This window comes from Mobula hypostoma, chromosome 2 (genome assembly GCF_963921235.1).
Source record: "Mobula hypostoma chromosome 2, sMobHyp1.1, whole genome shotgun sequence".
In the NCBI taxonomy this organism is placed as follows: Eukaryota; Metazoa; Chordata; class Chondrichthyes; order Myliobatiformes; family Myliobatidae; genus Mobula; species Mobula hypostoma.
In genome coordinates, this window is record NC_086098.1 from 83,684,534 (window position 1) to 83,697,560 (window position 13,027).

Genomic DNA, 13,027 nt, shown 5'->3' on the forward strand with positions numbered 1-13,027 from the left:
GTCATTAAGTTTGCACTGACTTCATGCACCACTTGCCAATCTGTGGTTTGGGAAAAGTGTTTTCGGGGATCTTCCCTAATAATATTATTTGTCTCATTGGGTTTACTTTTTCTTTTTGTTTGAAAAAGGCAAATGTAGGATTTTCCAGCTCCAAAGTGCAAGTTAAGTTGTGCAAGACCCAAGTATCAGCACAGAATATTCTGACTGAAATGCAATGTAAAAAAAAAGTGGTACAAATGGTTGTTTCTTCGAAATGCAAATTTAATTGTGGTCAGAACTCTGTCAGGTTTATGTGGTGAATCTCATGAAGTCTCGGAAGAGTTACTTGGTGACAGAAATTATGACTATTGCTAAGGATGTAATCTTATTAACACAGCATTGTGGAATTGTATTTCTTTCTAGTTAAATCATATGACAGTTTCATGACTGAGGCCATTCTGCTTGTGCTTGAAGGTTGGAGTAATGGAGATGAGTAAAATAAGCGCAAAGAGAATAATTTCTATTCAATTTATATATACTGCTTATTTAGTTTCTGCAATGTGGTACACATTTTATTTTATTTTACTTCTTTATGGCTACAGGTGAAAAGGGAGTAAAAGTTGAATTAAATAAACCTTCGAAACACAATTTAAAAGAAGTTTGACACTTCCTTCTCCTTTTCCACTGAGATATAAGATTTATTTCGTGAATGTTGCCAAGTGAGTGGATGAAGCATACAATACCTACAGTTTGTGACTGAAGATGGAAATTCAGCAACAAAATATCATGCAAGAATGGATCCTGAATGGCAAGGCTTTGTATTATTTTCATTTATCTCCTGGATTTCTTTGTTTTCTGTGAAAAGTGCTGTGGTTTTAACAGTAACAAAAATACCCAACCTGCAATGGAGTGACGCAGAAATGCTAGAAATTATTCAAATGTTATTTTTCCATTTGTCATGCCTTGTCTATTAGTCATAGAATCTAATTCCTATTTTTCATTAATCTGGGAATAATTTAAAGAATAAAATGTAAGCTTATGTTAGATAAAAAATTAAGCTTATGTTAATTCTGCAGTAATGGTAATCATGACAAAAAGTATTAATTTTTTTCTTCCTGATTTCAAATTCAGTCACTGGTGAGAAAATACTTCGTAATATATCTTGTACTCCAATACAACTTTAGTTGTAGCCATTTGTCACAAGTGGTATTTACAACAAAACCAGTGTTCTCCAGTTTTGAGCAACAAATGCATGCATTCCAGCCATCCAAATGATCTGTTTCTCTGTTATTTCCCTTGGCTTATTCCATTCCGTAACCATTTTACCCATGCTTTCATAGTTTTATCACTTATTTTAATTTTATGACTGTAATCATGGATGAAGTGCCCACTTTTTGTTTTTAATGAATTCACAGCAGATCATCCGCTAAGATTATTACCTAATGAATTGTGAGGTGCCATATGTGACAGAGACTGAACAAGATTTTAGTTTAAAACATAAAATTATAATTTGGGCGATAAATGGGACAAACTACTTATGATTGTATCAATCATTGTTCCTAAAAAAAAATTGGTTGAAAAAAACATTTTTGAATTATTAACCAGTTAGAAAATCTCTACCAAGATGTCAAATTCTTAATTGGTTTGGATGCTTTTTTATTGTACATTGAAACGGTGTTTTGTTAATCAGTAGCAAGAGCCCCTTCATTTTCATTTTCTCCAGTTATTATTTAAATAACAATAAACCAGTGAACTGATTTTGTACAGTTTTTTAAATTCCATGTATTCTCTGAATGGACTGATTTTGAATATTTTCTGCTGACTCTGCATCTATGTAACTCAATATCAAATGCTTTCAGCACTTACAGATGAGTTGCCACAGTGGAACATTGTTGCCTTTTCCACATGGTAAAGCACTAAACTGATTTTTCTGACAGTATATTTTCAAATTCCCTGTGACATGAGGGCTGTATAGCTAAAGATTCCATAGCATGCACATAAATAACTGCTATTTGGTATTGTTGAACATTATAATACAAAGTGTTAATTATGAAATGAATTGCCAGCTTGTAAACATTGCAAAAAAAATTAAACACTTTATCATTGTTTACTGAAACCAAGTGTTTTATTACTTTGACGATGAGTCTAATGTGGTATTGGGAAAATAAGACTAGTTATGCTGATGTATTTTAAGGAGGACACATTTCTTCTTCTTAAGCTCATCACCCCTAATGGGGCATAGGCCGCTGATGGCACTTTGCCCAGAGTCCTCAGTCCTGGGCTGAAGGTTAATCAGCCCTGTGGCTTCCATTTTCACCACATGACATCGTATGTCTTGTAAGTGAAGATCTTTCCTCTCCCAGGGATGAGGTCATTGGAACTACTGCTGGCATTTCTGTAGCTCGTTGTTTTTACAGAATGGGATTACTAACCCCCTCCTTTCACAGCTCAGTTTAGGACCTTCCATGGTGGAGTTAAGTTGGCATTTGACAAAGCAAAGATTAATAATAATTCAGTACAAGAAACACAGGAGAATGGAGACCTATTAATTTTGCCTGGTTACAAATAGTTACATCAGCTTCCAAGTTGTAAACCTGTCTAAAAAGTTATGTTAAAAATCAGACTGATTTGAATTGACTTTCTCAGAAGAGGAATATCTCAGAAATAAAATGAGTTTTTTTTCTATGAAGGGTTGCTGTTACATTTTGTAACTCCAAAACAAACAATTAATCGAAAGAAAAACATGGAGCCTGGAATAATGTGTACACTTCATAATTTTACTTTTAGTGAGGCACAAACATATGTTGTAGTAGTATAATGATGTATATAATTTATGTATTTTAATGATAACCCATAATGAATAATGTAACAATAAAAATGCTTAATCAAACAATATATTTATAATATTATTCAAATATTACAGTAATATTAAATACAGCATTCCTCTCTACTTAGCTATAAACTCCAACTCAATATGGCACATTTATTATGGTAATCTGTCACGTGAGTTGGGGCGTGGTAGAAGCAAATGAGTATAGATACATATTCACATTTCTGGCTGGTTTGTTGTTAGCCAGGAGTGAGCCGTGGAAATGATATTATTTTGTTGACCGCTAATTGAGACATTATTGGAATGCTAACTGAAACGCTTAAGTACGTATAGAATGATAATTGTGACATTATTGGAATACTGACTCAATTGCTAACTTGGCTTAAATACATTAGTTTGACTGCTAATTTCATTACTTCACTAATTTGAATGCTAGCTTTTTATCGCTACAAGATTGTTTGTCTTTGCTGGTTTCATAATAAAGGATTGAACGTCCCCTTTTAAATTTTGAAATTTGGTATTCGGAAGCGCATCATACAGTATCTATTACCCTGGCTTAGTCTCTCAGTGGTTTTGGCTTGTTTTCAATTAATTGCTACATTTTGTAAAAAAAAATTGTACCAAATAAACACCAGTCCATGGCAAAGGATTGCCTCAGACTCGTTGGTAAAATTGGAATCACAACACTGAGAACAATACGTCAAAAACAAGAGCAGCTTGCGGTAGGATTATCTGCAACTTTTTGCAGATTCATGCTGTGTGTTTGTGGTTTGAATGGTCAGCGCTACCCATCCACTGGGGACCGTTGCTTGATCGTGTAGTCTTTGCCTCAGGGTTTGTTACTTTGTTTAACTGATGTGCTAAAATATCCCAGTTGTCAATATTTGAATTGAAGGCTGTTTGTTTGGTCTGGTTTAAACGGTGATGATGTGTGGACAGTTTGTTGACTATGTTTATTGAATCGAATATCACTGGTGCTGCAGGTGAACAAAAAGTTAATTACAAGTCGCACAACTAGAGAAAGTAACATGAGTGTATCAAAGCATGGAATTGGCACCAACAACCCTGCAGTTGGGGCTTGCAAAAGAGAGATTAAAGCTGAAGCTAAGGCTAATCTAATCAAAAGTCTTCAAAAAGAATATGAAACAAATCTGAACAAAATTAAAGGTTTAATACCATCAATTAATGATCTTATGAAAATTAAAGAAAATGCTTTACTAATGATTTGACTAACCTCTGTGAAGCTGTTGCTTAGCAACATCACATGCTAATCTCATAAATTCCCAAGCTCAAGCAGGAAAGACAAAATAGGTGTTTTCAAGCATTAATCACTATTGTAGTACACTTATAGGGGATGTTAAACAATGATTGAACCAAGCATGTTATTTTGAAGGTCATGTTGCTGCAACAAGTAAATATATGTCTCACTTTCCATTAAACAATGTTTCTCAAACTCCAAAGCAGGTTTTGACTAGGCATAGAAAAGATGACCCACAGGATGGCATGAAACTGAACAACAGCGCTCGAAGTTCTGTTGCAGGAAGAAGATCAGATGCACGGCAATTCTGGCAGGGTCTGCAAGACATTACTTCCTACAAAGTGAAACCCAATAGTATGAATGGCAGCGATGCTTCACCACCAGATGAACTCAATGTCTTCTATGCACGTTTTGAAAGGGAGAACACAACTACAGCTGTGAAGATCCCTGCTGCACCTGATGACCCTGTGATCTCCGTCTCAGAGGCCGATGTTAGACTGTCTTTAAAGAGAGTGAATCCTCGCAAGACAGAAGTTCCCGATGGAGTACCTGGTAAGGCTCTTTAAACCTGTACCAACCAACTAGCGGGAGTGTTCAAGGACATTTTCAACTTCTGACTGCAACGGGCAGAAGTTCCCACTTGCTTCAAAAAGGCAACCATTATACCAGTGTCTAAGAAGAATAATGTGGGCTGCCTTAATAACTATGGGCTGGTAGCACTCACACCAACAGTGATGAAATGCTTTGAGAGGTTGGTCATGACTAGACTGAACTCCTGCCTCAACAAGGACCTGGACCCACTGCAATTTGCCTATTACCACAATAGGTCAACGGCAGACGCAATCTCAATGGCTCTCCACATGGCTTTAGACCACCCAGACAACACAAACACCTACATCAGGATGCTGTTCATCGACTATAGCTCAGCATTTAATACCATCATTCCCACAATCCTGATTGAGAAGTTGCACAACCTGGGCCTCTGTACCTCCCTCTGCAATTGGGTCCTTGACTTCCTAACTGGAAGACCACAGCCTGTGCGGATTGGTAATAACATATCCTCCTCGCTGATGATCAACACTGGCGCACCTCAGGGGTTTGAGCTTAGCCCACTGCCCTACTCTCTTTATACTCATGACTGTGTGGCAGATTCATGTTTTGATTTTGTGGTTTGAATGGTCAGCGCTACCCATCCACTGGGGACCGTTGCTCAAATACCATCTATAAATTTGCTGACGATACAACCATTGTTGGTAGAATCTCAGGTGGTAACGAGAGGGCATACAGAAGGAGATATGCCATCTCGTGGAATGGTGCTGAAGCAACAACCTGGCACTCAATGTCAGTAAGACGAAAGAGCTGATTGTGGACTTCAGGAAGGGTAAGACGAAGGAACACATACCAATCCTCATAGAGGGATCAGAAGTGGTGAGAGTGAGCAGCTTCAAGTTCCTGGGTGTCAAGATCTCTGAGGATCTAACCTGGTCCCAACATATCGATGTAGTTATAAAGAAGGCAAGACAGCGGCTATACTTTATTAGGAGTTTGGCATGTTAACAAATACACTCAAAAACTTCTATAGTTGTACCATGGAGAGCATCCTGACAGGCTGCATCACTGTCTGGTATGGGGGGGTACTGCACAGGACCAAAAGAAGCTGCAGCAAGTTGTAAATCTAGTCAGCTTCATTTTGGACACTAGCCTACAAAGTACACAGAACATCTTTAGGGAGCAGTGTCTCAGAAAGGCACTATTAAGGACCTCCAGCACCCAGGGCATGCCCTTTTCTCACTGTTACCATCAGGTAGGAGGTACAGAAGACTGAAGGTACACACTCAGCAATTCAGGAACAGCTTCTTCCGCTCTGCCATTGTGATTCCTAAATGGACATTGAAGTTTAGGCACTACCTCATTTTTTAAAAAAATATACAGCATTTCTGTTTTTCCATGTTTTTTAAAATCTATTCAATACAAGTAATTGATTTACTTCTTTATCTATTATTATGTTTTATTTATTACTATTGTTACTTTTTTTTCTCTCTGCTAGATTATGTATTGCATTGAACTGCTGCTGCTTAGTTAACAAATTTCAAATCACATGCCAATGATAATAAATCTGATTCTGATTCTGCATGCACTAAAACAGAAGTGCCAGCATGTTGACTTTAAAAAAGGATATCTGAAGGCAGAGGCTTTACTACGGAAACATGTTGGTAATGAACAGAAAATTGCATCAGTCTACACGCAAAAGTCTCTTCCTTGGGTACCTATCACATCTGAAGATGTGAAAGCTCTTCAAGACTACAGTCTTTTTCTTAGAGGTAGTTGCAATGCCGTGGAAGAAGTGTAGTACATGCATGAGCTGGACATGCCTGCCAATATGTCGATTGTCATAAAGAAATTGCCCTATATACTTGGAGATAAATGGAGAATGGTGGTCTGTAAACTGCAAGAAAGGCAAAACCATAAGATTACTTTCACTGACGTTGTTGATTTTATATAAAAGCAAGTAAAGATTTTTACACACCCAGTTTTTGGGAATATACAGTATGCTCCATCACTGGCAATAAGCAAAGATGTAAGAAAGACTAAGGCACAATTTTGTTCTAAGGTTAAAAGAAGCAGCTTTGCCACTACTATGGCCACTGAGAAGTAAAGCTAGAAATTAACCTGGAACTAAGGTAAAGGAAATGGTCTCATCAGCCAAAAGTGCCTATCTGTTCTGCAAGGGCACACATACATTGGATTTGTGCCCTTATCTGGAGAAAAGGGCTTTCCTAAAAGTAAATGGTGTCTGCTTTGGCTGTTTGTGTACAGGACACATCTTTCATGCAAGTTATGCAGTGGCAAACATCCAAATGTATTTCACATTCACTCTATTGGAAAGAGTGCACAATCAAAACAAGCCTTGAAAGAATTAGACACAGCAGTGAGTAGTATCCTGGAATCTAATGGCCTTACAGGGCCTGGTGATCATGATTACAAACTTCCCATAGTTCCAGTACAAGTTTAAGAAGGATAACAAGACAGTGGTTGTTTATGCTTTCTTTGATTACGGGAGTACAGCAGTGTTCTGCACAGTGGACCTCATGAGCAAGGAAAAAGGGCATGTTCTCTCTTGTGCACCATGGTTCAAGAAAAAATTGTGAGCAGCTACATTGTTTCTGGATTAGAAGTGAGTGGCTGGCTTAGTGAAAACCAGACCTATGCAAGAAAGTATGCCTATCCACAAATTCAACATTCTATGACACGGAATTCTAGGTTGATCTCACCTAAAGTATGTCAATTTGCCAGAGATTGATTCAGAAATTGAGCTGCTGATAGGAACAAATGTGTCTAAAGCACTGGAGCTGTTGCAAGTAATTCACAATGTTAATGATGGACCCTATGCAATTAGAACAATGTTGGGTTGGAGTGTGAATGGACTATGGAAAAGAAGTAATGGTGATGGAGGAGACTGGGCACAGCCAGAGCTGACAGTTAACAGGCTCTTAGTTTTGAACTTGGATGAGCTTTGGCAGTGGCAATTCAAGTCAGACCTTCCTGAATGCAGTCAGGATGAACAACCTGGTTTGTCAAGAGAATATCACAAGTTCATGCAGTTGGTTATAAATTCTGCAAGACTGATGGATGGTCAATACCAGATTAGTTTGCCTTTGAGAAGGAAGGAGGTTAACATGCCAAATTATAGGAAGATTGCTGAACAGCATGCTCTAAATCTAAGGAAGAGGTTTAAGAATGATTTGTCATTTCACACCAACTACACTTGAGTTCAGGACCCGTGAGGCAATGTTACAGCTATATATGACCTTGGTCAGATCCCACTTGGAGTACTGTGTTCATTTCTGGTCACCTCACTACAGGAAGGATGTGGACACTATAGAGAGAGTGCAGAGGAGATTTAGAAGGATGCTGCCTGGATTGGACTGCATGCCTTATGAGAATAGGTTGAGTGGTACTTGGCCTTTTCTCCTTGGAGTGATGGAGGATGAGAGGTGACCTGATAGAGGTGTGTAAGATGATGAGAGGCATTGATCGTGTGGATAGCCAGAGGCTTTTACCCAGGGCTAAAATGGCTAGCACGAGAGGGCACAGTTTTAAGGTGGTTGGAAATAGATACAGAGGAGATGTCAGGGGTAAGTTTTTCACAGAGAGTGGTGGGTACGTGGAATGCACTGCCGGCGGCGGTAGTGGAAGCGGATACAATAGGGTCTTTGAAGAGCCTCTTAGATAGGTACATGGAGCTTACAAAAATAGAGGGCTATGTACTAGCGAAATTCTAAACAGTTTCTAGAGTAGGTTACATGGTCAGCACAACATTGTGAGCCGAAGGGCCTGTAATGTGCTGTACATTTATGTTCTATGTTCTATATTGTTTTCATGAAGGATGCTATCTCCAAAGGTTATGCCAAAAGTGTGCCAGCAAAGGATCTGGAATGCAGTGATGGGGAAGTCTGGTATCTTCCACATCATGGTGTTTATCATCCTAGAAAAGAGACTGGATGGGCTTTGTAAAACTTGGTTCTGGCTTTTTTATTTAACACTATTTTACCTTTGATGTGTCTGGAGTTTTCCAAAGCCATCTTTGAGCTCTGTTGTGGTATCATCCAATACCTTAATTCACTTTCAGTTGACTTTATTTGTAGGGAACATGGCATGCAAATGGTGGATGGATCGCCAATCAAATTGTAATTGTCACAGCCAACAACTGCCCCACAATGCTGGTCCTCCTGTTTTTACCTCATACAAGCTCAATCTGGCTTGTTGATTATTATATCTCACTGTTTCAAATATCATTCCCACAGGAGTTGTCTTTTCTCCAAGTTATTACTTGGATATCTGTAGGCTTCAGTTCAGCATCTTTGAAATGCTGTTCAAACTCATTTTGTGAAATGACTGAAACAGCTGAACCAGAGTCCAATTCCATTTTAATTAACACACACAAAATGCTAGAGTAACTCAGTAGGCTAGGTAGCATCTATGGAAAAAAGTACAGTTGAGGTGTTGGCCTGAAACGTCGACTATACTTTTATCTGTAGATGCTGCCTGGCCTGCTGAGTTCCTCCAGTATTTTGTGTGTGTTGCTCAGATTTCCAGCATCTGCAGATTTTCTCTTGTTTTCCATTTTATTTAATTTGCCATTTGTTTCTGGTATAAGTTATATTGTTCGTCTCATATTAGTTTTCATAAGACCATAAGATACAGGAGTAGAAGTAAGCCTTTCGGCCCATTGAGTCTGCTCCACCATTCAATCATGGGCTGATCCAATTCTTCCAGTCATCCCCACTCCCCAGCCTTCTCCCTATACACTTTGATGCCCTGGCTAATCAAGAACCTATCCATCTCTGCCTTAAATGCACCCAATGACTTGGCCTCCACAGCCGCTAGTGGCAAGAAATTCCACAGATTTATTACCCTCTGACTACAATAATTTCTCTGCATCTCTGTTCTGAATGGATGTCCTTCAATCCGGAATTCATGCCCTCTTGTCCTGGACTCCCCTACCATGGGAAATAACTTTGCCATATCTAATCTGTTCAGGTCTTTTAACATTTGGAATGTTTCTATGAGATTCTCCCCTCATTCACCTGAACTCCAGGGAATACAACCCAAGAGCTGCCAGATGTTCCTCATACGGTAACCCTTTCATTCCTGGAATCATTCTCGTGAATCTTCTCCGAACCCTCTCCAATGTCAATATATCCTTTCTAAAATAAGGAGCCCAAAACTGCACACGATACTCCGTGTGTGGTCTCATGAGTGCCTTATAGAGCCTCAAAATCACACCCCTGCTCTTATATTCTAAATCTCTAGAAATGAATGCCAACATTGCATTCATCTTCTTCACCTTCAACTCAACCTGGAGATTAACCTTTAGGGTATCCTGCACAAGGACTCCCAAGTCCCTTTGCATCTCTGCATTTTGAATTCTCTCCCCATCTAAATAATAGTCTGTCCATTTATTTTTTCCACCAAAGTGCATGACCATATTCTGTATTTTGTTTGCCACTTCTTTGCCCATTCCCCTAAACTATCTAAGTTTCTCTGCAAGCTCTTTGTTTCCTCAATGCTACCCGCGCTCCTCCACCTGTCTTTGTATCATCAGCAAATTTAGCCACAAATCCATTAATCCTATAGTCCAAATCAGAGACATACATCGTAAAATTCAGCCATCCCAACACAAACTGCTCTGGAACTTCACTGGTAAATGGCAACCAGCCAGAATAGGATTCCTTTATTCCCACTCTCAGTTTTCTGCTGATCAGCCAATGCTCCACCCGTGCTAGTAACACCCCTGTAATTCCATGGGATCTTATCTTGCTAAGCAGCCTCATGTGCGGCACCTCGACAAATGCCTTCTGAAAATCCAAGTACACCACATCTACTGCATCTCCTTTGCCTACCCTGCTTGTAATTTCCTAAAAAAAATTGCAGTTGGGTTAGTCAGGCAGGATTTTCCTTTCAGGAAACCATGCTGACTTTGGCCTATCTTGTCATGTGCCTCCAGGTACTCCGTAATCTCATCCCTAACAATCGATTCCAAGAACTTCCAAACCACTGATGTCAGGCTAACAGGTCTATAGTTTCCTTTATGCTGCCTCCCACCCTTCTTAAATAGCGGAGTAACATTTGCAATTTAACGGTCATCTGGTACAATGCCAGAAACTATGGATTCTTGAAAGATCATTATTAATGCCTCCCCAATCTCTCCAGCTACTTCCTTCAGAACCCGAGGGTGCATTCCATGAGGTCCAGGAGATTTATCCACCCTGAGACCATTAAGCTTCCTGAGCACCTTCTCAGTCGTAATTTTCACTGCAAATACATCACTCCCCTGACACTCTTGAATGTCCGGTATACTGCAGATGTCTTCCACTGTGAAGAATGATGCAAAATATGCATTCAGTTCATCTGCCATTTCTGCATCTCTCATTACAATATCTCCAGCGTCATTTTCTATTGGCCCTATATCTACCCTCAACTCTCTTTTAGCCTTTATATACTTGAAAAAGCTTTTGGGGTCTTCTTTGATGTTAGTCTCCAGCTTCCTTTCATAATTCATCTTTTCCTTCCCAATGACCTTCATAGTTTCCTTCTGCAAGTTTTTAAAAGCTTCCCAATCCTCTATCTTTCCACCTCTTCTGGCTTCATTGTATGCCCTCTCTTTTGCTTTTACTTTGGGTCTGACTTCACTTGTCAGGCATGGTAATGTCCTTCTATCATTCAAAAATTTCTTCTTATTTGGAATATAGCTGCCTTGCACTTCCCTCATTTTTCGCAGAAACTCCAGCCATTGCTGCTCTGCTGTCCTTCCTGCTAGTGTCCCTTTCCAGTCAACCTTGGCCAGTTCCCCTCTTATGCCATTGTAATTTCCTTTATTCCACCGAGATACCGATACATTGAAATTCTCAAATTTCAAAGTGAACTCGATCATATTGTGATCACTATTCCTTAAGGTTCCTTAACCTTAAACTCTCTTATCACCTCCGGATCATTGCACAACACCCAATCCAGCACAGCCGATCCCCTAATAGGCTCAACAACAAGCTCTTCTAAAAAGCCATCCCTTAGAGGTTCTACAAATCCTCTCCCTTGAGGTCCAGTACTGGCCTGGTTTTCCCAATCCACTTTCATGTTAAAATCCCCAACAATTAGCATGACATTGCCCTTCTGACACGCCTTTTCTATCTCCAGCTGTAATTTGTAATTCACATCCCTTGGGACCTGTACACACTGCCATTAAGGTCCTTTTACCCTTGCCATTTCCTAACTCAACCCATAGAGACTCTACACCCGATCCTATGTCATTCCTTTCTAATGATTTAATATTATTTCTTATATACAAAGCCACACCACCCCCTCTGCCTACTAACCTATCTTTCCAATACACCATATATCCTTGGACATTCAGCTCCCAATGGCAGCCATCCTTTAGCCAAGTTTCAGAGATGGCCACAACATCATACTAGCAAATTTTCACATTGTAAATCTCAGAGAGCTGTGTCATTCTCATAATTATCAGATTCGTCATCAACAGCATGCAGAGAATGCTCTTTTTGATACTGCAACTTGACTTTTTATATTTTTCTCTTCCCTGTGCAGACCATTTATTTTTGTCTGCCCAATATGCTCATTGTATGTGTTCTACTTTGTTGCATTTTCTGCAAGGTTTGTCTTTAAATCTGCATTGGTCTGGTGTATGTGAGGCCCTTCCACAACAGTGGAATAAACACAATTTATTCAGCCAGGCCAGTTCTTTTTAAATGTTCCAATTTTGTTCACGCTCACTTACAATCCTGACTGAAACTCAATTGCATCTCTGTCTCCTGGTTCCAATGATGCAGCTATTTCAACCGCTCTTTTAAATGTAAGTTGTGCTTTAATTAGGAACCATTTTTGAATGCCTTCTCATAAAGTTCCACAAACTAAACGATCTGTCAGTGCATCACCAAGCTTGTCATTGAACTGTCAATGCTCAGACAACTTCTTCAGTTTAGGCACATACACTGAAATGGATTCCCCTGCTCACGAGACCTAAATCCCTCTGCAATCAACAACATTTTTGGTTCTAAATGTTCCATCGTTACTTTCACGATATCAGCAAAACTCATTTTGGCTGGTTTGGTTGTAACGTCAAACTTGTAAGCACACTATGTATGGCTTTAAATCCAATCCACTCAACAAAACTGGTATTCATTTCTCATTAGCTATTTTCATTTGCTTCAAAATACAGCTCACTTTGCTCAGTGTACATATTCCAGTCATTTCTTATACAATGAAAAGGGTCTGTCTTTTATTTATCATTATTATCACCCGGTACTCACAGTTGATGAACCTGTGAATTTGTCCATTTTCTGCCTTTTTTAAAGCTCTGCCATGTCTGTTCCTTCCCAAAGAAGCATGCTGTGTTTTTTTACTCTTATCATTTCTCAAAACACTTGTTTTAAATTCTGAACATT

The 13,027-nt window shown here is 39.2% G+C and overlaps 1 protein-coding gene and 1 long non-coding RNA gene across 4 annotated transcripts in view; one reads left to right on the forward strand and one right to left on the reverse strand.

Annotated features, from left to right (window-relative positions):
- Window positions 1-2,095, forward strand: part of egln1a (egl-9 family hypoxia-inducible factor 1a) — a 95,164-nt gene extending 93,069 nt beyond the window's left edge. The window contains exon 7 of one of the 3 annotated variants that reach the window (XR_010016792.1): window positions 582-644. Coding sequence is in view for 1 of the 3 variants with exons in the window: in XM_063039459.1 (XP_062895529.1) it covers window positions 582-643 (62 nt within the window). In the remaining 2 variants the exon portion in view is untranslated. Of the gene's footprint in view, window positions 1-581 lie in introns of all 3 variants that reach the window. The other 2 variants (XR_010016788.1, XM_063039459.1) reach the window with 2 other exon arrangements.
- Window positions 1-13,027, reverse strand: part of LOC134341613 (uncharacterized) — a 74,426-nt gene that overhangs the window by 57,741 nt on the left and 3,658 nt on the right. The gene's annotated exons all lie outside the window — the stretch shown is intronic.